Source organism: Diorhabda carinulata, chromosome 2, assembly GCF_026250575.1.
Source record: "Diorhabda carinulata isolate Delta chromosome 2, icDioCari1.1, whole genome shotgun sequence".
Classification (NCBI taxonomy): Eukaryota; Metazoa; Arthropoda; class Insecta; order Coleoptera; family Chrysomelidae; genus Diorhabda; species Diorhabda carinulata.
The window spans coordinates 217569-245467 of NC_079461.1; the positions used below are offsets into that span (position 1 = coordinate 217569).

General features: G+C 32.0%; 4 protein-coding genes across 4 annotated transcripts in view; 1 reads left to right on the forward strand and 3 right to left on the reverse strand.

Annotated features, from left to right (window-relative positions):
- The window catches only part of LOC130904220 (monocarboxylate transporter 12), a 52499-nt gene extending 38311 nt beyond the window's left edge, over window positions 1-14188 (reverse strand). Inside the window, exon 1 of the mRNA XM_057816865.1 lies at window positions 14018-14188. The gene's annotated coding sequence lies outside the window, so the exon portion shown is untranslated. The remainder of the gene's footprint in view (window positions 1-14017) is intronic.
- Window positions 1-20366, forward strand: part of LOC130904219 (uncharacterized) — a 32850-nt gene extending 12484 nt beyond the window's left edge. Inside the window, exons 3-8 of the mRNA XM_057816859.1 lie at window positions 14417-14531; window positions 14588-14748; window positions 16128-16276; window positions 16864-17122; window positions 17334-17651; window positions 18152-20366. Of these exons, the coding sequence (XP_057672842.1) occupies window positions 14417-14531; window positions 14588-14748; window positions 16128-16276; window positions 16864-17122; window positions 17334-17651; window positions 18152-19122 (1973 nt within the window). The 3' untranslated portion in view covers window positions 19123-20366. The remainder of the gene's footprint in view (window positions 1-14416; window positions 14532-14587; window positions 14749-16127; window positions 16277-16863; window positions 17123-17333; window positions 17652-18151) is intronic.
- A 581-nt stretch (window positions 20367-20947) lies between these two features.
- LOC130903335 (protein-S-isoprenylcysteine O-methyltransferase) lies at window positions 20948-22900 on the reverse strand. Its single transcript, XM_057815420.1, has 5 exons — window positions 22465-22900; window positions 22145-22406; window positions 21982-22091; window positions 21815-21922; window positions 20948-21752 (listed from the first exon to the last, which is right to left on the reverse strand). Exons 1-5 carry the CDS (start codon window positions 22654-22656, stop codon window positions 21576-21578), a joined length of 849 nt encoding a protein of 282 aa, XP_057671403.1. The 5' UTR covers window positions 22657-22900; the 3' UTR covers window positions 20948-21575.
- Window positions 22901-25427: 2527 nt separating this feature from the next.
- Window positions 25428-27815, reverse strand: LOC130903534 (protein slowmo). The gene is made up of 3 exons (XM_057815687.1): window positions 27636-27815; window positions 27404-27569; window positions 25428-26041 (listed from the first exon to the last, which is right to left on the reverse strand). Exons 1-3 carry the CDS (start codon window positions 27665-27667, stop codon window positions 25583-25585), a joined length of 657 nt encoding a protein of 218 aa, XP_057671670.1. The 5' UTR covers window positions 27668-27815; the 3' UTR covers window positions 25428-25582.
- Window positions 27816-27899: the final 84 nt, after the last annotated feature.

Sequence of the window (27899 nt, forward strand, 5' to 3'; positions counted from 1 at the left end):
ATCACTGGACTATTGTCCCAACACTCATCATTATACTGTCTGACGCGCGTTTCGATAACCAAGTTATCATCTTCAGAGATTGAAGATTTACTTTTACAACTTTTTGAATCGTTATATCTCAGAAACGGTGGGTGGTAGGAAAAAAAGTATTGATACGTTTTTTTTAGATAATTTTATGATCTACAATTTTCGTCTATGGTAATTTTATGATAAAACTCACCGTTACTCTGAAAATTGCGAAAAACTCATTTTTTTGACCTTTGACCTTGAATAAAATTTTTTCCATACACGGAAATGATGGAAAACATTCAAATTCTATGTTCAATTGTATTTTAAACAATTTTCCTGATTTTCAGCTTGATTCGAATTTATATAACTTCGAATGTCTAAATTGACCGGATTATAATTTTTACAACTTTTTGAATCGTTATATCTCAGAAACGGTGGCTCGTACGAAAAAAAGTATTGACACGTTTTTTGTAGATAATTTTATGATCTACAATTTTCGTCTGTGGTAATTTTATGATAAAACTCACCGTTACTCTGAAAATTGCGAAAAACTCATTTTTTTGAACTTTGACCTTGAATAAAATTTTTTCCATACACGGAAATGATGGAAAACATTCAAATTCTATGTTCAATTGTATTTTAAACAATTTTCCTGATTTTCAGCTTGATTCGAATTTATATAACTTCGAATGTCTAAATTGACCGGATTATAATTTTTACAACTTTTTGAATCGTTATATCTCAGAAACGGTGGCTCGTAGGAAAAAAAGTATCGATACGTTTTTTGTAGATAATTTTATGATCTACAATTTTCGTCTGAGGTATTTTTATGATAAAACTCACCGTTACTCTGAAAATTGCGAAAAACTCATTTTTTTGACCTTTGACCTTGAATAAAATTTTTTCCATACACGGAAATGATGGAAAACATTCAAATTCTATGTTCAATTGTATTTTAAACAATTTTCCTGATTTTCAGCTTGATTCGAATTTATATAACTTCGAATGTCTAAATTGACCGGATTATAACTTTTACAACTTTTTGAATCGTTATATCTCAGAAACGGTGGGTGGTAGGAAAAAAAGTATTGATACGTTTTTTTTAGATAATTTTATGATCTACAATTTTCGTCTGAGATATTTTTATGATAAAACTCACCGTTACTTTGAAAATTGCGAAAAACTCATTTTTTTGAACTTTGACCTTGAATAAAATTTTTTCCATACACGGAAATGATGGAAAACATTCAAATTCTATGTTCAATTGTATTTTAAACAATTTTCCTGATTTTCAGCTTGATTCGAATTTATATAACTTCGAATGTCTAAATTGACCGGATTATAATTTTTACAACTTTTTGAATCGTTATATCTCAGAAACGGTGGCTCGTACGAAAAAAAGTATCGATACGTTTTTTGTAGATAATTTTATGATCTACAATTTTCGTCTGAGGTATTTTTATGATAAAACTCACCGTTACTCTGAAAATTGCGAAAAACTCATTTTTTTGACCTTTGACCTTGAATAAAATTTTTTCCATACACGGAAATGATGGAAAACATTCAAATTCTATGTTCAATTGTATTTTAAACAATTTTCCTGATTTTCAGCTTGATTCGAATTTATATAACTTCGAATGTCTAAATTGACCGGATTATAACTTTTACAACTTTTTGAATCGTTATATCTCAGAAACGGTGGGTGGTAGGAAAAAAAGTATTGATACGTTTTTTTTAGATAATTTTATGATCTACAATTTTCGTCTGAGATATTTTTATGATAAAACTCACCGTTACTTTGAAAATTGCGAAAAACTCATTTTTTTGAACTTTGACCTTGAATAAAATTTTTTCCATACACGGAAATGATGGAAAACATTCAAATTCTATGTTCAATTGTATTTTAAACAATTTTCCTGATTTTCAGCTTGATTCGAATTTATATAACTTCGAATGTCTAAATTGACCGGATTATAATTTTTACAACTTTTTGAATCGTTATATCTCAGAAACGGTGGCTCGTACGAAAAAAAGTATTGATATGTTTTTTGTAGATAATTTTATGATCTACAATTTTCGTCTGAGATATTTTTATGATAAAACTCACCGTTACTTTGAAAATTGCGAAAAACTCAATTTTTTGAACTTTGACCTTGAATAAATTTTTTTCCATACACGGAAATGATGAAAAACATTCAAATTCTATGTTCAATTGTATTTTAAACAATTTTCCTGATTTTCAGCTTGATTCGAATTTATATAACTTCGAATGTCTAAATTGACCGGATTATAATTTTTACAACTTTTTGAATCGTTATATCTCAGAAACGGTGGCTCGTAGGAAAAAAAGTATCGATACGTTTTTTGTAGATAATTTTATGATCTACAATTTTCGTCTGAGATATTTTTATGATAAAACTCACAGTTACTTTGAAAATTGCGAAAAACTCATTTTTTTGACCTTTGACCTTGAATAAATTTTTTTCCATACACGGAAATGATGGAAAACATTCAAATTCTATGTTCAATTGTATTTTAAACAATTTTCCTGATTTTGAGCTTGATTCGAATTTATATAACTTCGAATGTCTAAATTGACCGGATTATAATTTTTACAACTTTTTGAATCGTTATATCTCAGAAACGGTGGCTCGTAGGAAAAAAAGTATCGATACGTTTTTTGTAGATAATTTTATGATCTACAATTTTCGTTTGAGGTATTTTTATGATAAAACTCACCGTTACTTTGAAAATTGCGAAAAACTCATTTTTTTGAACTTTGACCTTGAATAAAATTTTTTCCATACACGGAAATGATGGAAAACATTCAAATTCTATGTTCAATTGTATTTTAAACAATTTTCCTGATTTTCAGCTTGATTCGAATTTATATAACTTCGAATGTCTAAATTGACCGGATTATAATTTTTACAACTTTTTGAATCGTTATATCTCAGAAACGGTGGCTCGTAGGAAAAAAAGTATTGACACGTTTTTTGTAGATAATTTTATGATCTACAATTTTCGTCTGTGGTAATTTTATGATAAAACTCACCGTTACTCTGAAAATTGCGAAAAACTCATTTTTTTGAACTTTGACCTTGAATAAAATTTTTTCCATACACGGAAATGATGGAAAACATTCAAATTCTATGTTCAATTGTATTTTAAACAATTTTCCTGATTTTCAGCTTGATTCGAATTTATATAACTTCGAATGTCTAAATTGACCGGATTATAATTTTTACAACTTTTTAATCGTTATATCTCAGAAACGGTGGCTCGTAGGAAAAAAAGTATCGATACGTTTTTTGTAGATAATTTTATGATCTACAATTTTCGTTTGAGGTATTTTTATGATAAAACTCACCGTTACTCTGAAAATTGCGAAAAACTCATTTTTTTAACCTTTGACCTTGAATAAAATTTTTTCCATACACGGAAATGATGGAAAACATTCAAATTCTATGTTCAATTGTATTTTAAACAATTTTCAGCTCGATGGGAATTTAAGTAACTTCACTTTTGTTTTTTGGTCTATTTTGACCGGACTACTAACAATCTCTTCCTTTTTTTTCTGAAAATTGTCTCCGAAACTGAATTTCTTCGACAGATCATTCCTCGCATTTTTGTCATACATCCTTTTTATATCGGAAAGCATATTTTTCAATATCCCTCTTATTTACAATAACGTTTATGAGATTTTAGGGAATGTTGTCATAGAGCGGTATCGCGTACTTAATATACGTAAAAGATTTATGTGACATACAAATCAGATAATGTCTCACGAAATCTTTTGGAATATTTTTAAATCAGGTTTCCGAATAAAAAAAAAATAAAGAAACCCGCCATCTCATCTTTAGGATAAATCCGAAAGGATGTTTATAGGAAAACTCTATCAAAATATAGATGATTGTTTAGAAAATCTTTTTCTGGAAAGAATAAAGATTTTTATTCATAAATACCAAGATTTTAGATATGGCAACGCCGATGTGAATATATCTGACATTGACAATTGACGTTTATAATGGTGAACGTATTCAGAACGTGTTGTCAAACGAGTGATATTTTAGTTGTTTATAGATAAAAATATAAGAAACTAAATATATCGTTACACATCAAAAGAAAGATTTGTACGCACGCGTTGAGATATACCTACTCAAATTTCAGCCATTTTGTACACTTATTAGTGTATAATATCGATCGATGGATGGTAAAACACTGTACAACGTACTCGCCGATTTTAAGTTATATTTATATTATATATTTCTTTTCAAAATGCCGGTTAGAAGTAAAACACTTTTATTATATAATTTAAACAATGGAAATACTTCACTTATGTACAATTAAAATAAAAGAATTGAGGTTGATAGTAAAAATATTCCGTGTATTACGTACGATAAATGAGCGGGAGACGGTTTTGATCACGTCTTAGTTGCGTGACCTTTACCGTCTACGTCTTACTTCCGACTGTTATTGTCGGATTTAGACTGCTGAAGAGAACTCGTGTTTCGTGCGTGGCTGTAGGATGGAGTAGAGCAATAATCTCGATCCCACATACATTATATCAAAATTTTCATTACTACTCCACCTACGCCCATCTCTAGATGGTAACACGGTTACTACAACCCCTTAAAACCCGACATTAGACACCCGGTATAAATAACGAATCAAATTTCGTTAATCAAAGTTCTATCATATAGCGTACTGTTGGTGATATGAATTAATTAATGAACGAATACATGTTGGATATTGATTTTAGCGCGTTATAAAAAAAAATCGCTGTTCACCCTAAAAGAACCCCCGAGCGGTATATACACATACGAAAATAAGTTAGTTAATGAAACATGTGCCTTGAATTTGGTTCGGTTAACGTTTATTATAGATACACGTATCGGATCTGGAGTATTATAAACGGTGGTGTAAATAGGAAAGCGGAAGGGTGTAGTACATTCATTTCCGTCATGTTACCCCTCAAATTGGCCACGAACATGTGGCTAAATATTAATTCGCATCGATGGTTTATTCAATAATCTATTGAACCGAATTTCTCCGATGGGTAACGTAACATTTTTATACAGTTTGTCCCAAAAAACCGACCATTTTGGTTTCAATTAATTATACAGGGTGTGTCCCACGACTATCTGTATATATATATGGCTAAATACTTATAGTAAAATTTCTACGTTTGGGTTTTCGGATACGATCTTTTTAACTAAAATATTTTCAAAGATGGCCGATTTCCGGTTCTACCGGAAGTCGACTATAACTTTGTTATTTTAAATAGAACACCCTGTATATTAATACATTTTTGAAATCAACGTAAAATTTTAGTATACTTTTGTCTAAAAACTTTTTTCGAAAAATGCATACTTTTCGAGTTATTAATTTTTTTGTAAAAAATTTGACCTTTATAAATTATTTTTTTACGAGGATACCCTTAAAGATATGAAATAGGTTTTAGTTCGGTTGCTTTAAGCAAGGTCAGATGTATTTGAATCTATGTCGAAAAATTTTTCATTTTATACAGGGTGCGTATGAAAAGTGTTCAAAGTTTAACTTCATAAATTTCAAATTTCTCCATTTTTTTTAATATAACCACCTGGTTTTTTCTATTTTAATACATTCAGGGGTAAAAAATAAGGCAAATTCATGTATACTTTCCTATATCTAAACCTTAACGTTATCCAGATATTAAATGTGCAAATTTTTAAAGATGCAGGTGTGGATATCTGGATAACGATAAGGTTTAGGTATAGGAAAGTATTAATGAATTTGTCTTATTTTTTACCCCTAAATGCATTAAAATAGAAAAAACCGGGTGGTTATATTTAAAAATATAAAGAAATTTGATATTTATTAAGTGAAATTTTAAACACTTTTTACACACACCCTGTATAAAATGAAAAATTTTTCAAAATAGATTCAAATACGTCCGAACTAGCTTAACGTAACCGAATAAAAACCATTTTCATAGTTTCAAGGGTATCATCGTAAAAAAATAATTTATAAGGGTCAAATTTTTCACAGAAAAATTAATAGCTCAAAAAGTAGGCATTTTTGGAAAAAAGTTTTCAGACAAAAGTTTACTCAAATTTTACGTAGAATTCAAAAATGTATCAATATACAGAGTGTTCTATTTAAAATAACAAAGTTACAGTCGACTTCCGGTAGAACTGGAAATCGGCCATCTTTGAAAATATTTTAGTTAAAAAGATCATAACCGAAAACCCAATCGTAGAAATTTTCATGATTTTACTATAAATATTTTACCATATACAGATAGTTTTAACTCGTCGTGGAACGCCATGTATAAAAACGAGATAGACCTAGAGAGAGAGAGAGAGGTTCGTTGTGATTTATTTATTGGGGGAGACTGGGGTATTTTTTTAATGGGATTTTATTCGTTTTATGAATGACCTTGATACAAGCTTAAACGAAGATTAAAAGACATAGAAATCGATCTTTTAGACATCAATTTAAATCGATTTAAAAATCGATCTATTTTAGAAAGAATCGTTTCTTAGGATGGCGATACGCAGATCTTACATAAAGTTTACACGTTCGCGGGTTTTATTAAACGTGTGAACGTAGCATAACCCTTGAAGTATTTCTTTAAATATCAATCGATTTCCATACAAAATTATTCAGTTATAAATGAATACTGCACGGAATGGGATTAGTTACTTAATTTGATATTGTGGTCTGCCGTTATGGGTGAATTTTTAGTGTATTTTTAAATCGCTAGAGAATATAAAACTAATTTGAAAACGTTACGAAATTCGCTAGGGGATATCAACCAATTTATTATTAAATTTCATTGACCAACCGTGTACTCATCAAATCGGGGTTTTTAAAATGCTCCAATTATACCGAATTTTCGGTGATATGTCTAGAAGGTCGAATTTGTATTAAACATTCCCAACTACTTTGATCGTTATCTCAATTAAAACTTTCCTTCTTAAACAAAAAAAAAACGTTTAATCAAAAATACCAATTTATCCGAACAAAACCTTCGCAATTTATAAAACGGCCCGTTTCGTTCCTAATTTATATCCACCAATTCCCGACTTCGATGAATTGAAGCTCCGAACACTTTTCAAAAACTTTCCAAGATATCGGTGGTAAACAGTAGCGGAGAATAGCGAAAAATTAGACACGAACTACTAAAATTTCGAATTTTTTCACCAACATGTTCGAAAAACATTTTTAGAGGTGCTCAAATACTGAAAATAAGAGTGCTAATTATGGAGCGAAGTCTTCTTGATGTGGTGTACCAAGTTTTGGCTCAAATTAAGAGGAACAGACTCAACGAGTACCAAGAAATAGTAGTCGGAGAATACCAAAGAGGTTTCGTGAAAGGAACCGCGGATCAGATCACGGATGAAATCGACAGCAGAGTTTGTGTCAGGTTGCAAGGAGATCCAATGGTACCATAAACACCAAATGATTTGTAAAGAGGGCAATTGAGAAAGGGGATTAAGTAGAGCAAAGAAAAAAATCGAATCGGAGATCGAAAATACAGAATCGCAATCCGAAAAAGGCGTCCGCGCCTCTCCATCAAGATCAAAGAGGAATCCAGGCACAAGATTATCGAAAACTTAGCGATGTAACTCAATTTTTGCGAAAAGTTGTTCTATAATAATAATTATCATCATTTTCCGAGAAAATTTAGAATCGCGCGCGTATTTATTTGAAGTGATAATCAATAATCGATACAAAAACGAATACCTTCCAGTTAAACTACAGTCAAACATCCTTTTCATCAAATAGATGAAAAAAATCCTTTTTAGATAGATCGCCATCTCTTTGTAACCCAATCTCTCTTTTTCTTTCGAAACCTTTTTCAGTTATCGGCACGTTCGCCGAAAATCCCATCCGGCTCGAAGGACCATAACTCTACGTCGATGGACCCAAATATTTATCCCTTCGAATCCGCCATTGCTGTCTTTCGCTATTGCGGTTCGCCTCGTGAATAGGGTCGAAAGAGTATTCGTAGGGTTTATTCTACCCTATATATAGATATATATGCGTCCGTTTTCACTGTGTCTACTATTCGAAACCGTGGGATTTATAATCGACTTTCGGGATGTCTTCTGGAAAGGGGCGGGTGATTCTAATTGCTCGCTTGTTTTTAATTCGATTTAACATTTTGGATTTTGGATATACCGCCAAAAACGCACTCGGCACTCAATTCCAAAGTTGGATTAATCAGTTTCTTGGCGATTCGATTTGGGATAACGACGTTTTCGCGATTCTGTATTTTGGTTCTACTTCTCTAAGTTGGGTTGTGTCTTCCGTTACCAGATCCTTGTCCCCTTCCCAAGCTTTTCCAGTTTCCAGGTCAGCTTCGATGCTTCTTCCAAACTTCCCCGTGCATTGTAGTCGTTTCGACGCCAATGCTGTGCAGTGACACATTAGGCACAGAGAATGTCGGTTCTGAATCTAGAGCCTACTGTGCAGTAACCTGTAATCACTGCTAGGATCCTTCGGATTGAGGCTTTCCCATACTTTTCTAATATCCTCATTAAACGTTTGTTAGCCTCTTCCTCTTCTTCTATTTTCCTTTTTGGTAATCTATATCCCGATATCCTTTTATTAGGCCTAATTCTAATTTGGACTGTTCTAAATCGCTGACCTCTATTCCCAACCAAGTTTCAACAACTCCAAAATCTTTTGATTACATCCGAAAATCCAATCATTTTTGGCATAAATATCTCGAGTTCATAATAAGTAAGAAGCGTAATTTTTCGCGCAACAAACCATCTTTGTCAAAACTGCCCGTTTTTGCTTTCTTTTTGGTTCAAATCTGGTATAGTTTTGGTCCTTTAAACCAAGAGGAAACTTCGTCATTTTCAATTTTTCATGCCGACGAACCACTTCTCAAAATTCGCCGGATTTGCAATTGATATTTGCAATTCATATAATTAAATTCGAAAACGGCTTAAGTTGCTTACATTGTGATGGCTGATCGCCGACTGACATACAGATTTTATTTTCGATACGATCTTTATAAAAACAAAACGACGTCTCTCTACGTCTCTCTATTATCCTAAACGATGTTGTTTCTGGCAAATCTGTTTGTTTCCGCGTTTTATTCATGCGTTTTAATTCCGCCGAGCCCTTGGTTTGAAAAAAACAATCCCGCCGGAAGGTATAGAGGTTATGTTCCGGCGGAGTATGCTAATACGCGGCTTACACATACGTCTAAACCGGATTTCATTTCCCCCGGGACAAACAAAGTTCTACAAGATTCCATAAACGCGCCCTGCTCAAAAACAACCGTATTTTTTTTTCTCAAATTTCTCACGTTCCGATGCAGAATAACAAATAATATTTTCCACCGTCATAAGTTGATGGAACGTATCCGTAATTCAAGCGTTCCGTGTTGTGATTGGATGAAGCAACCTTCAAACTCAACGGCATAACAAAAATTCTCAAAAACGGGCTCTGTTGCCGACGCGCCGAGTTCTTGAAGACCGTTATCTGTAATAACCAACGAAAATATGGAAACAGCGTCGCTGGCGTTATTTGAACGGTCGAATCAATCTATCGGGAGAATTTTAAATACCAAATCGTTCTTTACAAGTGCATTATCGAGTTTATCGTCCGCGTCTCCTCCACGCACTTCACGCGGACGATTTCGATCGCAGATTACTACAAAATCGTTCAATGGCGTAGAAAACGTACCAGAAATTCTCAAAAACGGGCTCTGTTGCCGACGCGCCGAGTTCTTGAAGACCGTTATCTGTAATAACCAACGAAAATATGGAAACAGCGTCGCTGGCGTTATTTGAACGGTCGAATCAATCTATCGGGAGAATTTTAAATACCAAATCGTTCTTTACAAGTGCATTATCGAGTTTATCGTCCGCGTCTCCTCCACGCACTTCACGCGGACGATTTCGATCGCAGATTGCTACAAAATCGTTCAATGGCGTAGAAAACGTATCAGAAATTCTCAAAAACGGGCTCTGTTGCCGACGCGCCGAGTTCTTGAAGACCGTTATCTGTAATAACCAACGAAAATATGGAAACAGCGTCGCTGGCGTTATTTGAACGGTCGAATCAATCTATCGGGAGAATTTTAAATACCAAATCGTTCTTTACAAGTGCATTATCGAGTTTATCGTCCGCGTCTGCTCCACGCACTTCACGCGGACGATTTCGATCGCAGATTGCTACAAAATCGTTCAATGGCGTAGAAAACGTACCAGAAATTCTCAAAAACGGGCTCTGTTGCCGACGCGCCGAGTTCCGGAGGACCGGGAGTTCTTTAAGGTTAATTTTTGTTGGGCTTTCACAAGCACCGCGTTTTTTGTAAGAGTACCACGACCTCCGAACCGCAATTGAAGAGGAATTTGAAAAGTTTTCGCGGACAACTTGACATGTTATATACAGAGGGACTAAAACGGATCGCGTTCATTGTTGTTAACTAAACTGATCGACTTAATAGAGTCGTCGTTGAGCGATGGGTGAATGAGATCAATCGAAGGGTTGTTTCATGGTTTTTTTTAAACTCCAAAAGTCGTTTATTCACCTTAAATTACTGAGGTTTGCGGTCTGTCTACTTTTCAGTATTTCAACATTAAATTTTGATGCATGGGGGGATAATTAGTTGATAACCATCAAGTTACGTTCGGAAACTGTGATCTAAATCTGTGATCTGGTGTATCGGTTCTACAACCGCGACAAATTCTCCATGTATGTGGAAAGCGGAAACTCAATTTCCAAGGTAAACCTTTTTTTTTTCTCGCAGAAGAAAGTTTGCATAACAAGGTATATAATCTTGGATTTACTTTACGCGTACATGGGCGTCGAATTTATTTATATTAACATCGGTTTTACATCGAAAGAAAAACTGTTTTTCCAACGGTATTTTCGAAAATGTTCTATTCGCTCCTTGAAGTTCATTTTTCAACCCGTCGATCTCGTCAATCGAGGTCTGGCCCTTGCCACACAACTTTCCATACGTTTTTACCATCGATCTAACCAGTGCTGGAAGTCTTCTTTGGTGAGGACCTTCAGGAGATCTGCTTTACCGCTTCCATCGACTCAAATCGAGTCCCTTTTCCTACCCTTTCAAAGAAATCCGAACAAACCCGTTGACGCAACAGCTTTCGGTCAGGAATTTGCACCAACTTCGTACAGACTCTCGTCATGTGGAATTAATCGTTTGTCTAACAGACTCGGTAATCATCTGGATACTCTATTCGATTGATTTTGGTCACCGTTTGAAGAGTCGAAACAATCACAGGACAACTTGGACGCTGGTCATCTTCAGCGGTCTCAAAAACACGCGCACAAGATAGAGAATTGTCCCAATAAGCTCATTGAATCGATTTATACCACTAGATCGGAGTTTTTTTTTTAATTTAACGAGGAATTTGTGATTGATACTTTGTCCTGTTCGTTTCAAACCTCACAAACGCTATAATAGTGACGGAAACGCCCTCTAGTCGCGTTATTTAATAACCAGACCTCGTATACCGAATATTGATTTCTTAACCTCACTTTTTAACGGTTCTCGATGTCTATAAATGTTGACCAATCATATAAATCAACTCGATCTTTTAGCTGGTTCATGTTAGAGCGGTTTGAGCTTTTAGAGTCACGTTGATTCGTCTTTTCATCGACATTCCTCCATTTGCTTTGATGTGCAAACAACTTTAGTTTGATTTGAATAGATGTTTTACAATATATAAATAACAACCCCTCGTATCAATTTATCACTTTTCTAAGGATTTATCCAATTAATTAAACCGGCGCCTTGCGATTATGATAATGGAAAAGGTCCAATAAAAAACCCGATAAGCTGACCGGGCTCTGGAAGAGGCCATTTTTGTGGTGGAGCAAAATTACTACTTCAAATTTTGTGTTATAAGCCCGCAGGAACAGATAAAGGACCTTTTTATATAATAAACTACCGAAAAAAGTACGAAATGTTGGAAATTTGATTAATTAAGACATTAATTAACATTAATTGATAACGAATTGGACAGTCTAAAGGTAATTTGAATCAATGGGAATGAAAATCCGTCCATACCTGACCGATACCAGTAACCTTCTCAATATACCTGATCTAGGTAAAAACCAATACCTTCTACCTTCTACAGACTCCCAGGCGAGGCGTTTGGAATCGAGGAGAGGCTATTTTTGCTACAACCCTCGTTTAATGGAGAAGCAGAAAGTTATTTCAGCCCACTACCATATCAGAGGCGCGCCACACACGTAGAAGGGAGTTGGATCGCTAATTACGGGAAAATAAGGGTAGTTTTTCGGCTAGTCAGTATTTATTTGTTTATAACTCGACAGACCCGCAGAAAACAGTCTTACAGCAAAAATTAGTTTCAATCTCGTCGAAACTATTAACCGGAAATTTAAAAACACAAAAAAAAACGTGTCAAAGATTAATCCCGAAGTGAAAACTCGTTATTCGATGAAAATATTATCGTGTATATAACGCGCGTCAATCACCGAAGCGCGCTCGCCTAAAAAAAAAAAAAAATTTAATAAAATTTTTGTCGACACATTTTTTCATTGTCGTCAAAATCAATTTGTCATTTAAGCACGACCGTGTGCTCGTTAATTGCCCCTCTAAAACCCCTTTTTTCACAGGGCAGATATCACATTATCGAATTTTGTTTTCAGTATTATGTTTGCTCCTTTATTGGATTTCGGCGAAGGGTTTTTTTTTATCATAATCAACCCCCTTTTTCAATATTTGAAAAATATTATATAAATACGACGTTTTAATGCTATAAATACGATCAAAAAGTTTCAATAGACTTAGAAAAACGATCAAACGCTTATATACATATACAGTGTGTTTAAATGAATGAATAACCTTTGGAATTAGGTCGATCATGTGTTAAATAAGATAAAAAAACAGTATTCCTATAACCGAACAGGAACGGCTTCACGGTCTATGTCGAGGACGATTTCGTATCTAAGATTAGGATGTTGCCAAGTCATTCGCAGTTTATTGACCTACGTTGTATAGCGAATTTCAGCGCTCATTTTATTATATTCTATTTCAATTATTATCATAAATTCGAAAACAATAACATTTTTGTATAGAGAACGAAAAATCCAAAATTAATTCGTAGCACAAACTGTATAATATCACATAGATTGTGATAACGCCAATATCAATCAAATCTGCGTATATTGCACGATGAAAAACAAGTTTTCCATTTTCGCTGTCATATACACGGTAATTAGATTAACATAGTCAGAATTTCAGCCTTCCGTGAGCACCGCGCTTTCGAGGCAAAAACAATTCTCTGTAGAAACGGAGAAAAATATTTTCTTTCTTTTTTATAGTCGACATAACAATAAAAAAATACGTTTAAAACGGCGTATACACGCCAAAAACAAATATTTTCCAGCTTATCAAGAATAATACGCGGCACTTATATTTATTATATGTTTGTGTAAAGGTAAATCTAAAAGCAGAAGAAAGCAAAGATAAAAAATGAAACAGGATTGGAAAAATTCTAATTTCTTAAAAAAAGATCAGCCGGAACCTAGTCCGTATCTGTACAGTTGATAACGTTTCGTAAGAAAACGAGAAACATTAGAAAAAAAAACGGGGAGCTGACTTATTATTAAAACGCTTATTACCGTTCAGTGAAATAATTGCCTGACCTATTTCGTAATATTCTAGTTTCTATGTTCAAATTGCATCCTCCCTAAGCTAAGTATTTAATAACGGCAGCAAATGTTTAGTGAGTTTAATTTCGGCTAAGATGTCAAAATATTACCAAACATTTTCGTAGCGGTTCAGACGATATAAATTTACGATTATAAGACAAATATGTATTTATACACACACCATCTAGCGATTCATTTAGACACAAAATAAAAATTCCTTTCTTATCGTTTTTCATAATAACCGATATTTGTAAATGTATTTCGAAAAGTTTACAAAAACAAGTAAATAGAAGCATAGTTATTTTATATACGAGTTCGTCGCCATATTGAAAATTAAATAGATAAAACTTACAGAGTCATATCAGCATCAAACCATTTCAATGTTAACACACAATTTTTTTAACTTCACATCTCACCAACAATGTTTTACTAAATCGCGAGAACTATTTACTCGAAGAAAAATATTGAGACGGTTAGTTTGCGCGTTCGAACAGACATATTGTCATTTTAACTTGACGTATAACGTCTGTAGGATTATAGTAGAAGAAACATTGGAATAATTTAGCAATTGGCGCCTTTAAGGGTAGATGTCATTCGATCAGTGCTACCACATGAACAGTATAATCAACTTAAATTTCTTTATTAAAGATATTTAGAAAGTATGTTTAAGCGGCATTTTTAAAAGTTTATTCATACGATTTGAAATAATTAATTTTTATATACGGGGTGATACAATTTATTTTATTTTCAGCTGACAGTACCTCGCAATACGACGCTATAAGGGCATATCTCAAAGAATTAGACATCACAGATACCGTTTGGATAGGATTGTCGAAAAATGCAGATAAACCAAACTTTACATGGACGTAAGTTGTTATATAAATATTTATTTTATTATACGTAAAAAAAATTGTATTCACAGGAACAGTTTACAACCGTTGTCGGGAGAAGGGCATTGGCAGGAAGCGATTCCTCCATCGAAAAATTCCCAATGCATCGCAACTGATTCCGCCAAAGATTTTCTATGGGAAACTTTAACCTGCGGAGGACCTGATGTAGCTTCATTCATATGCGAAATGCCAAGTAAGTTTAGAAAAAAAATTAAAAAATTAAAATATATAAAATAACTAGTATTTATAATGTACAAAATTCCGTTTCCTTTTTTATTTATCGTTTATATGGACTGTCTGTGTGTATTCTTCTTTTTTAAATATACTGTCAAGGACTACGGAAGGTCATTAATGAATTTTCAGGCATAGATAAATAAAAAAGTCGTGAGTATAAATTTGGGTAGTTGTTTGTCGACGTTGTTTACTCACAACTAAAGGAAATCTGCGAGTATTATATTTAATCCAACATGATGAGGGTGAATAGAGGGTAGTTTGGTATAAATTATGTACTTTAGTCAAGATAATGAACGAATTAAGCAGAAATTTGTATGGGAAAGCTTGTGTTGGGTCCAATTAGAATAATTTTATACTTTCGATCGTACCCGTAGTTAATACCATCGTTTTTTTTTTTAAATAAACATCCTGTATATTTTTATATATTAAACGAAAAGAGAATCTTCTTTTTTTTGCATTGTGGTCTTTTACTAGTTTTTCCACATTCACCAATATAGTTCCAGTGATAATATTTGACATTTAATCGATTAATTATTTGTCTATGAGTCGATCGAGACATACGTCACCTGTCAACAATAATTTGACATCATTTATTTAAGTTAAATTTGTTTGTGATCGATATTTATATGAAAAACGTATTTCAATAAAACAAAATATTATAAAAGTGTGTATTAATGAATATCACGGTATGGGATACGATCTTTTGTTATTACTTCAATGTAACCCTGAAATTTTTATTTCGATTACCGTTTGGACGAATTGTAGCCACTGAAATTTTAAACTAGTCCCAAATTAAATAAACTTTGACTTGCTAATAGAGTCGAAGGACATATTGGCGTTTAATTTTGCTCGCTTTTAATAAAACATTTTTTCTATTCTCCAGTTTTGATTATTAGATTAACTAAGTGAGGGACATTTTAATTGGTGTGTAGTGATTTATGCTGTATTAATTAGAATTTTATATAATTAAATTTAACAAGCATTTATTTATCAAATATTATGAAAAAAATCTGCACCGAAAACTTTTCAACTGAAAAAAGAAGTTGCAAAGTAGTTGTGACGTTAATTTAATCCTCCTCTGCTTTCTGTTAAAAAGTGGAAAAACGAAAAGTTTCAAGAAATTCAAGAAATTACGCAAATGAAATTTTACGTAGAAAAGGTTTTAAATAACTGAAAAACGTTCTGAATTAATGAGAAAATATGTGTCGTTATGAGATACTTTTTCAGTTTAATAAAAAGTTTTTTTCCTAAATTCTCCCAACAAGAGTTTTGAATAAAAAGTTTTTTTCAATTTATCTTTTCATCGGTATCTCGTTGTTATTAATTTTCTTATTGCAGTTCCTTCTTGGGCGATGGGTCCCAAAGGATGTCTATTGACTGAATTACCTTCGTTGACCGTCCTCTACATACCCGAACAGTCCTCCCTGGAGATGACGTCCGACTGCGGTCTTGACGGGACCAAGAGAATAGCTTGCAAAGGGAATGCGGTAAGATTCCTTATTCGCAATTTCATAAACTCCTGCATAACCCTGAGCGTTTACAAATTTAATCCCAGTCGTATGAAATATCGGTACATATTTATCGACTTTCCCTCGTATACTACGAATAAACTAAAGATGAGTTAAACTCGCGTCTCAATATTAAATATTAAATTAAAAAATGCCGATATTATGTAGCTATCGAAATAAATACTATAAATATATTAAAACGAAAGTCAATCGTATAATATTGTACAAAAAATAGTCTCGTCAGTGTTGTCCTTATAAAAAAAAAACAATAACAATACGTAACGACGAAGAAATAAAGACGTAAGATGTTGGTGAATGAGAGATAAAAAAAGAAAGCGTTAACTCTAGAAGACAAGTGATTGTAGTGTGTTCTTTGAGTTGTCAAGGAAACTATAGAGTTGGGAAAATCTCGACCTAATACAGTTATTTGAGTTTTTTTGTCTTTTCATAAATAATAATAATAAAAAATTACTATTTATTGCTATTATTTATTATTCATTTCTCTTTTCAAGTAAGATATATTATTGAATTATAATTGTACTGGAATATTCAATATTTTCATACAGGATCGTGAGGAAATCTTAAAACAATTAACTTGCGCTATTTCTAACGAAGATTTCGAAGATAAATCCACGAAATCCTCAATACTAGCATCTACAGTTTCCTACACGCAAAGTGACAACAAAATAACCAAGATTTGGACGTCTAATACCATCGACGTCGATTACGGCATACCTACGAGACATCGAAGAGAAACCGAAGATACTTTGAGCGCTTCTTCGACGGATAGCACCGAGAAAATCACAACAACTCAAAGTTTCACAGGTAAATTAGTACTCTAAACCTATTCGACTTCATTATAAGTATAAGAAACGGTTATTTTCAAACTGTAATAAGTGTAAATAAAAACTCCCACCTCTACACACATAATTTTTACTGTTTTTTTTATGATACGTCTAGACAAACGATCTTTTGCGTTCGTAGTTGAAACTGAAGATGGCGTTGTTTTAATATTACAGTTTATTTAATTTTCTAGTTGCCACGAATTATGATACGGAAGTGACGTCAAATCCAATTCCCGCTGCGTCAACTGTAATATCCAGTACTCAAACTACAACTCCCATCAGTACAACATCTGCTAAAACTATCGCCAAAACGAGTACTATTTCTTCTACGTCCGGTACAACTGAACAAATCACTCCTATAATCGAAGTAGAACATACCTATACAACCGTCACTGCCAGCTCCGAATCGAAAATGGTTAAAACTACCACTGAAAATGACGAAAAGGATATCGTCATTGAATACCCCAGCGCCATTAGTCAAGGACAATTGTTTAGTATCATAGAAAACGGTAAGTATTGTTTATTATAGATAACTATTATTGATAGAGAAGTAATCAAAGACGTACGCCATTATTCAATTCATAGAAAAATATAAAACGCAGAAAGTGATCGCAGACATACGTTCGATTTAACTGATAGATAAATGTAAAACGTAGAGAACCTACTATCACAGACATACGTTTGATTTGACTTATAGATAAATGTAGAACATAGAGTAACAATCAAAGATATACGTTTAATTTACTTCATAGATAAACGTAAATCGTAGAAGAGTCATCACAGTTACAATTATGTGCATAGACAAAGTTTGATAATAGAGAAATAATAATAGAAATATGTCGATTTAAATGTGATAAATAAATAATATAATAAATAAAAAGCGAGACAAATGAAGATAATACTAAAAGATACATTTGTTTTTTTATCACTTGATTAAATAAACTTAATATTAGCATTTCATGTTATTTATTGAATATATACCTACTATATACCGGAAATTTGTTTGCAGGCACCATGTTCGATATAATCGAATTAAACGACACGAAATTGTTTCAACAGCAAACTACTTCAATTGCGGAGACAAAAACTTCAAAACCGTCGACGAAACTCGAACAATTAGACGAAAAGAAAACGAAGAACGCGGATTCGAAAGGCAAAGTTCCCACCAAGAAGGAAATTTACAAAAATTCCGATCCGAAGAAAAAGAATAATCAGAAGATAATAGAAGATAAAAATGATCAAATTGTCGTACCTAATGAAGAACGGAAGAAAAATGAAACTAACCTCAATGTTAAAAGATCGGCATTAAAAACGTTAGAAGCAATTCCGGACGAACGAACAGAAGATAAAAAAGAAGAACTTGCAAGTAAAGAAGAATTGGATTTGAATAAACAAGTAGAAATAATTCCGTTGAAACAAACAATACAACCGGAACCAAAGGAAGATATAGAAACGAACCTATCGAAAGAAGACAGCATACAAACGCAGATAAACTTGGATCGAGAAATGGAAAACAAGGAAAGCATGGAGGAAATGGATCTGAATAAGGAAATCGAAATATTCCCGTTGGTGAACGACAAATCGCCGCATTTAAACAGAACTTTCAGAAAAGAACTGCCGATGATGGCGGACGAGCCTCCGTTCGAGCCGATCAACGGCGAAAACAAACTCGAACTAATGGATATAGACGAATTCGCCCCGGAAAACGAAACTAAAATCGATCCGAATATTTATTTACTCAATAAAAACATCACCAAGAATAATGAGAGTGAAATTATAGAGATTTTAAAGAAACAACTACTTCCGAAATTATTGCAAAAGAAAAACGTATCAGTGGAAAAAGATGAATCGACAACTACCGTACCGGTAATTGCAGTCGACGAAATCGGTGAAAGACCGAGACCGAATAGACAGAGGCAATTGACGAGGCCGCACGGTAGATCGTTTTATCCGAATTTTTTTAGCAGGGTTTTGGGATGAACTACGAAAAATGTTAATTAGGAGTTGTCCACGAGGATGTTTGTTGATTTTGGATAAAAAAGAAGACGAAATAGACAAGATTTATTCACAATATAACATGAAAAAAACTATTTTTATCACAAAATGCTATATATTTAACGTCCTAAAAGTCAAAGTATCAATATTTCTAGTTAATTCATCAATCTAGTTCTAAATAAAATAATTACGTTTTTTTTTAAAATAATTTCAATACTATTAATACGATATTCGAGAAACATCTCGTATATATCAGTACTAAAAACAAAACCTTCAGATATCCCCTCGTAATATTTGTCATTACGTCACCTAAACTATAAAATTGTGAATTTTTGAGTCTATTACGTTTTATAGATTATGATTTTAGTTGTAGTAAAATGAGCGTGTCTAGATTAATATAGATTTTAAGCTTCATGTTATGTAAAAAAGAAGAAGAGATTTTGTTGACGTTTTTCGGAGATTAGATATTATTGTAGGTTTTATAGCACACATTGAAAACAGAAGAAGAAAGTTCGAAAAGCAGATTCAGTTAAATCTAGTAGTAGTAATATTTGAATAGTAGTTGAAATGTTACCCAAAGATAATAAGTTGTTTGGTATTGCTTAATCGGATTTATATTTTTCACGTACGTAATAAAAATATCACGTTAGTAGTATTTCGTAGATGTAGGTGTAAGCTGTTTTCAAATTTCCAAATGGAACTGATTTTATCGTTATATTACAAGGTATTAGTAGAAAAATATTATTTTGATGTTTCAAATATCCTGAAACAATTTATTTACTACAACAATATAGCATAAATAATTCGCAATTTGAAAGTGCCGAACTTTAACATCTAATAATATTAAGTATTTCCATCATTATAGTAATAAACTTGTTTTTTTATGTATACACTACACAGAACTAAGCTAATGCACGAGCACCGTCCTGCTTTATTAACCGTCCTATTTCGTAAATAATATACTGGGTGTCAACAATTAAATATACTTGTATTACTCAAATCAAACACCCTGTATATTATGACTGGTGATATTTGGTATAGCTAAATAAGGCTCAAATGAAATAAATACTTGGAAATGTCAAATGAAACGAATTTTCGAATGAAACAAATAAATATAATTAGAGCCAGTTTAGCTCAAAATTTTATATATGTTCGAGCACAATTATTATAGATAATATAATTGTAAATATATGTTCTCTAATGTGCTAAATACATTATTAAAAAAAAAATTTCTTTCATTTCAAACTATCCTATCAAAATTATTTTGAACGTTATTCCTGATTGCTATGTTCATTTTGATGCACATAAATCATATATACCAATGTGATTAACTAATAATCACCAAGAAAATACCTCTATTTATATTAAGTTTATCTATGATCGAGGTGATCTCTGATTGGTTGAAAATATACTGGTTAATAGTAGAAACAAATTCCATTGTATGCATCTAGACAACCTCGGTCACAAAATTGATTAATTAAAAAAGGCAACATTGCCAAGTTTTTATCATTATTTTGTGTTAGATTTGAAATTAAAATATTGCAAAGAAAAAATAATTGTGGAAGTTGACTGTCTGATTACTTTATTGTGGTTTATTTTCAATTAATATCAAACGTGGTTTTTTATTAAAATTTACATCAAAAAGCTTTGTTGTGGATAGATAAAATTTGGAAAATACCACAAATTTCTTCATTGGAGCGAACGCAGCAACATTGTAAGAATACTTCGTTGTCCAAAAAAATTATGATGTGTGTTATCTAATCAATAAAATCGTTTACATGGGGAAAGGTAGGATAGAAAAAAAACAAGATGTTTTTAGAAATTTTATTACATAAAAATAACAATAAGACTAGACGTAGAACAAAAATAAATAAATCGAAATACAAAAATATATAGTAGTAGGTACGCTCTGCAGTTTTAAAATTTCATATTTCAATGATAAAAATTACTTATCGTATGCACACTGAATATATTTTAATACATAATTGGCGTGTCTACAAGGTGATTTGAAAATGGAGAATATGGAAAAATAATTATATATTTTAAGCACAACACTGTCAGTATAAATCTAATGCAAAGTATACTGAAACTTTTCTTTATCCCCTTGTAATACTAAAGGATTCATGTAAAAGTAAATTTAAGTATGAAGATCGACGATTTAGGTCCAAACAAGGCTTGTAGAATTACCCCAGTTAATAATTTGGGTTATTCTCTAAAGCCAAAATACGAGGGGATTTCAATAGTAATTTTATTTGAATTAAAAGTAAATAAATGTCATAAGATCAAAACTTATTTTTATTCTCATTTTGTCGATTTTTCGACACATGATTTCAATTTTTTTCTTCAAATTCCAAACATAAAAGTTACAATTTAAAACTTTGATTTAATTAAAAAAACAATTTTCATGAAACCGTCGCATCACTGAGATAAATTATCGACTATATTTTATAACCTTGTATAAAAGGTATTCCGGTACCGACTTTTTCTTGATAATCACAGTAATTTTGCCCAAAGAAATTCAATAACGTTATTTCTTCTATTTCTATCCTTGATTTGAAGAAGTACCAGCTTACCAGAGCGTAAACCGGTGTACAAACCGGATTCAAAAGTAAAATCTATAAAAAAACATCCAATTCAAACATTTCCATAACTCAAATGGTCATAAAAAAAAACAAACCTGGGTACCAATCGACCAATAAAACCACCCCACATAACTAGGATGTCTAAACCAACTATAAACTCCATATGTAACTAAAGTATGGTTACTAAACTTTTCACATTGCACCTGTATAATAAAAAATATAAATTTTTCAATAATTCTCTAAAGAAAAAAAAATCTACTACCAAATGATTGAAGTTTGATCCAGCAGTCAACATTGCAGTTTTTCTTAATAATTCCCCCAGAAAGCATATACCCAAACCAATATTTGATAACCAATAAATTTGCTTCAACCCTAAAAAATTCATAAAATCCCACCAAACTATTGAAAAAAAATCGAGTACTAACCTGGAAAAAAGTAACACTGGAGGAAAAATTCTAGCCAAGAAGAAAGTGCAGCTGCTATATATTGAGGACTGTGGTTGAGGACAAAGGAATCGGTAGATACAAATTTCGGTTGGACTAAACCTATAGCAATAAACTCGCTAAAATGGAAGAACGCCATCACACACATATAACCCCCAAATATTTTGATATGAGGAGGGGCAACTAGCCTTACAAACACTCCTAAGGCAAATAAATATCCTAAGAAGCTTGCTCTAACAGCAATCTAAAAATAAATTTACACATATCAAACTAATATGTTCGAATTTCAATTTATACCTCACCTGAAATGGAAAATATCCTTTAAAGAATACTTTAACGATAATGCTAAGTATTACAGCAGTGGATGAAAACACTAACCCATTGATCCAAATATTTATTAAATTATAGTATATCTGTATAAATCCGACTAGTCCTGCCAAAACTAATGATAAAAAGAAAGCTTTGAGACCTATTTGAACTTGAATGCAGATCATAGTTACGTATTTACATAAAAAAATAGCTTTGAATTTAATATATCTGCAGAAAGGAAGCCTCTGGATACTGGAATATTATACTGTAGTGGTAAATCACATTGATTTCGTGCTATTTTTGATTAAAGTTGTTTTTAAAACGATATTTATTATCGCGTATGAATGCGCCATTAGGTAAACATTATGGGTAACTAAAATAAGAAATGATACACAAACAAATAATTCACTGACATTTACGTCAAATGTCAAGTACTTTTCCTCGAAGTTATTCAGCCAGGAGTAGTTCAAACGAAATAATTTATATTTCTTTGGGATATATTACACTGATTAGTACTTTTTAGTAAATAATTTTATTCAAAATGTTAAAATTAACTAGCAATAAATACGATTATTAGATATTAATGGTGTAATTCATTTGTCAAAATGGTTAAAACGATAGACGACCCATTATTCTATGACGTTTTAGTGTTCGAATCAAATGAAATGAACAGAGCTGGTGATACGAGGTGTAGTCAAAAGGAATAAAAATTAGAAAGTGATGTTACGAGGTGTACCAAAATATAAATAAAATTAAATTGATAAGATAACAAAAAGAAAATATATCTACTTACCATTAGTTGAGAGGTAAAAAAGGACGATTGGAAAATGAAAAAGTCGACAAAAAATTGTTTTTTTATAGTTTTTATTTAACAAAAAAAACATTCATTAGAAGGAATGTTTGATAATTCACATGAGGAACCTTAAAAATGAATTTATTTACAAAAAATTTCCTAAAAATCCATTCCGACGATCTACAAATTTTTTTTTAAACATTTTCATAATTTTAGAGCCACAGTAAGTTGGTAGATATCGAAAAAACACGCCAAAGTCAGTGTAAACTGGATATTTCGTAAAATATCTTTGTCCGATATAATCTGGTACTATAAAATTCTTCGATGACACTCAAACTTCTTTTTCCTTTCAATAACGATCGTCAGAAATGAATAAAAAATCAATTACCAAGCAACAATCATGATTATTTTGATAAATGCTAATACTTGTCAACAGGCGCTTTACTTTCGTATCTGCCCGGCCAGAAAATATAGTTGAATCACATTAATTTAGCGTTTTCTAAAACATAAAATCCATTTATCGAGGCCTCATAATTAGATTCTGTTACTTCCTGTTTGGCTTTCTCAAACTGGATTTATGAATTAAACGAAATGTTTAATTTTGTCGGACCTATCTATAAGAAAAATTGACCGAAGAGGGGGAAGAAAAGTCAAAAATAATTTTTTTCATGTTTTCTTAAATCAACTTTTAAATATTTTCGAATTGGGAACTGTCTCACGATGTTGTTGAGCAGACCGAGGAACAAAGCCATATTCTGGTTAGGTTAGGTTTAAGTTGACTTTAGCTCCGATTAGAATAGGTTAAGTTGACTTTAGCTCCGATTAGAATAGGTTAAGTTGACTTTAGCTTCGATTAGAATAGGTTAAGTTGACTTTAGCTCCGATTAGAATAGGTTAGGTTGACTTTAGCTTCGATTAGAATAGGTTAAGTTGACTTTAGCTCCGATTAGAATAGGTTAGGTTGACTTTAGCTTCGATTAGAATAGGTTAAGTTGACTTTAGCTCCGATTAGAATAGGTTAAGTTGACTTTAGCTCCGATTAGAATAGGTTAAGTTGACTTTAGCTCCGATTAGAATAGGTTAGGTTGACTTTAGTTTCGATTAGAATAGGTTAGGTTGACTTTAGCTCCGATTAGAATAGGTTAGGTTGACTTTAGCTTCGATTAGAATAGGTTAAGTTGACTTTAGCTCCGATTAGAATAGGTTAGGTTGACTTTAGCTTCGATTAGAATAGGTTAGGTTGACTTTAGCTTCGATTAGAGTAAGTTAAGTTGACTTTAGCTTCGATTAGAGTAAGTTAAGTTGACTTTAGCTTCGATTAGAATAGGTTAAGTTGACTCAAGCTTCGAAGAAGAATTGCTGTTATTTATAAATTTAGTTCAAAAAACCGAAACGGAAATCCATCAATTCCATTCAATTTATAAAACCTGAAGTATCGATTTCCGACAAGTGGGACCTCGATAAATGGATTGTGCGATTTCGAAAACGCTAAATCGGCGCGTTTTTTTACCGAAAACAGATACGGAAATATTTTTAAACGCGAATATTTCGCTAAATTCCTCTCTCGAATCGGCAACATTTACAGCAGGACGAGTTTTTAGCGATTTTTTTTTATAGGTTAGATAAATAACACTCTGTACATGAAAAATAAATAAAAACATATATAATGCCGTAATAACTCGATAAATATGTTCAAATATTAAATTGCACAAAAAAAAATTAAATACAAATCGGCAATTAGTATTTTTTTATTATTATTAATATGCATTATTTTGCCTCACACTGTATTCGATTAATTATTTGTGACTATATTTCGTAAAATGGTCAAATTTAACCGCTTAATTTCGAATTATTTCAATTATATTCATCTAAATTTGGATTTGGATAGATAAATAGTTGCCGTACTAAAAACTCACCCTTTATATTTAATTATACATTAAAAATAAGTCGTAGAATGAAATAACGGTAACTATTTTCCAAATATATTATAAAATAAATTATTCAGAACACTCAAACACTCGCTAATACATTATTTGGTCCTTCGAGCCGCGTACGTATACGGCTCGAAGGACCAAATAATGTAACAGCGATTATAGACGGTTAGTAGTAGAAAATAGTGAGATTTTCATATCGAAATGGCGAAGAGGAGATGATATTACCAAATTTCGTTTAAATTTTTTTATTAATTTACGTAATTCGTAATAAGTTTTAGAGATTTAGGACATAAAATCGGTTACTACACTCCTCATTCTACCAACAATCGGTTTCCTCTTGTTGCAATAAAAAAAAAACAACGACGTACACGTGCTAATGATAAATTAACTAAGATTCATCGTCTGCATATCGTCCAGACTCTTTTTTGCTTTTTGAGAGATGTCCCCCATCGACTTTTTCGCACTCGTGGCTATATCGTCTAAGGATCTTTTGGTCTGGCTGAAAATTTCGTCCGTACTTCTCGTTAAATCCTTCACTTCGTCGTTCAATTTATTTATCACCCATTCCATCGCCTGTCTACCCTTTCCCGCGTTATTTGATATTTTCGTCGTCAGCAAATCTTCCATATAATTTGTTAGAGGTACTCCTTTCACAGTTACCACTGCTTCTTGTTTCAAAAGAGTTTTAGAAGGATCCGAAGGATGCGGAACGTATTTGAGAGTTTCGTTTACGGCTATGTGTCTACAAAATGTCAGATTTATCGTTTTTAATACCATTAAACGCAATGAGGGATTCACTTCTGACTGTTCACTGGCGTAGCAGATCTTAGCCGAGCCTATGAGCTGAAATACAAAATTATACCTAATAAAAACAATCACATACTTTTCAAAATAATACACAAATCAACAAATCAAGTTAAAACTTGCTAGTACCGGTTTATTTCTTAATTATTTCTTCAGTGTTTATGATTGTAGTTTAGTCCCAATTTATACTTTTTGGACCAAAACATCTTTTTGTAAAGTTCATATATTTGATAGAAAACGTTTAAAGCGGCATCGAAAAAACCTTAATCGCTGAAGATAAACGTTTTGTATTGATCAATAAACGTGATCTGCATCTTAGTACTTCTACAGTGAAATGGAGATTATGAGGAACTTTCCTTTAATTAAGGTGGAATTTTTATGACTTTTTTAACAGCCCTCGTATATTGTTCGATGTAATATTTACTAAAAAAAGTAATAAAATTCAATACCTTGATATAGACGAATAATTTTTTCCATTTGAGACGCAATAATCCTGATATTGTTGATAATTCATTATTTTTATTATCAACTTGGTATATCAGTAATATTATTATTAACCATTAATATTAAAATCCCTTATCTAGGTCTTATCTTTGTAAAAAAACGAATATCTAACTATCTAACGATGTTTTATATTAGAAATATTAAATCTAAAAGTAGAATAAACGTTTTCTGTTGATTTGAATCTGCCTCAAATTTGATTGAATCGTCTATGAGACATTTTTAATTGATCACGTGAAATATAACGTGTGGGATGTGTCGATTTGGCAACTATGGAAGTTTAAATGTTTTTTCTAAAATTCATATATACACGCGCTATTGCTTAACAGTTTTTTGAAGTTGTGCCAAAGATGTAAAATCGTACACTGACAGGCGAAAAAAAAAACTTACATAACCTCACTTTTAACATCAAACAAATATTGATAAGACATTATTTATTTTCCATAGTTCATATTTGACATAAGCAGAATAAATGATACAAAAACATGACGAAAAAACTAAACACATTTTTTCCTGATAAAAAATTTTCCATTTAGCACAAATAAATATAAAAACACGTAAATTAACCTTTGTTATTACTAAAACGTATTCATTAATTTTAATTGCTTAAATTAGTAATAAAATGTAAAGAAACAAAAGAATTAATGGAAAAAATGTCGAAAAAAATGATTTCCAAATATTTTCAAACGATAATTTAAATAACTAAAACATAATAATATAGAAAAGTTTCAATAACCTTAAAATGCAGTATCTCATTGTCACTAAATGTAAATCAAGGTCACACACATTCCATTTATATAGAATTAAAAATTACTTCCTGTTATTAAATAGAAAAAAATAAAACTTTTTCGTAATATAATTAATTGCACAACCTCATATATAAGTATGAAATGTACTTACCGCTTGTGCCCATTTAGGAAAGTACCAAATAGAACTAACTAATCTATGCGTATGTAATACTCCATCTACTACTTTCCTTTCGACGACATCCGTACCTATAACGGCAGTATTATGAGGATTTGGATATTTTCTCCAAGCTGCTGTTGCAACCTTTTCCCAAGGGTGGCTAAAATGAACAAAAATAATTAATAAATATATACGTATCTATTAAATTAATAAAATATATTCTTACTTGAAAGTGTGTTCACTTGTCCAAATTTTCATTGTTGTTTTATTACTAAAGTTTTTATATAAAATCTAAATTTTAGACAAGCATCAAACAGCTGAGCGTGAACAGTGAGTGACGTCTCGAACCGTTCGTTACGAGTGACAGAACACTAAAAGAAAGATTTTAGATATTGTAACTTAAAACGTAATTCAAACAATTCAAAGTCTAACAATTTACTGTGACGAAATTGATAAATTCCATATGATGAATACCCAATATATAATGACG

Coding starts and splice junctions, on each gene's coding strand:
- LOC130903335 (XM_057815420.1), bottom strand. CDS start 22,656: ATGATCTGCATTCAAGTTCAAATAGGTCTCAAAGCTTTCTTTTTATCA. Junction 22,407..22,464: donor AAGGATATTTTCCATTTCAG/GTGAGGTATAAA, acceptor ATTTATTTTTAG/ATTGCTGTTAGAGCAAGCTT. Junction 21,923..21,981: donor GATCAAACTTCAATCATTTG/GTAGTAGATTTT, acceptor TTTATTATACAG/GTGCAATGTGAAAAGTTTAG.
- LOC130903534 (XM_057815687.1), bottom strand. CDS start 27,667: ATGAAAATTTGGACAAGTGAACACACTTTCAA. Junction 27,570..27,635: donor ACAAGTGAACACACTTTCAA/GTAAGAATATAT, acceptor TGTTCATTTTAG/CCACCCTTGGGAAAAGGTTG. Junction 26,042..27,403: donor TTCCTAAATGGGCACAAGCG/GTAAGTACATTT, acceptor TTTGTATTTCAG/CTCATAGGCTCGGCTAAGAT.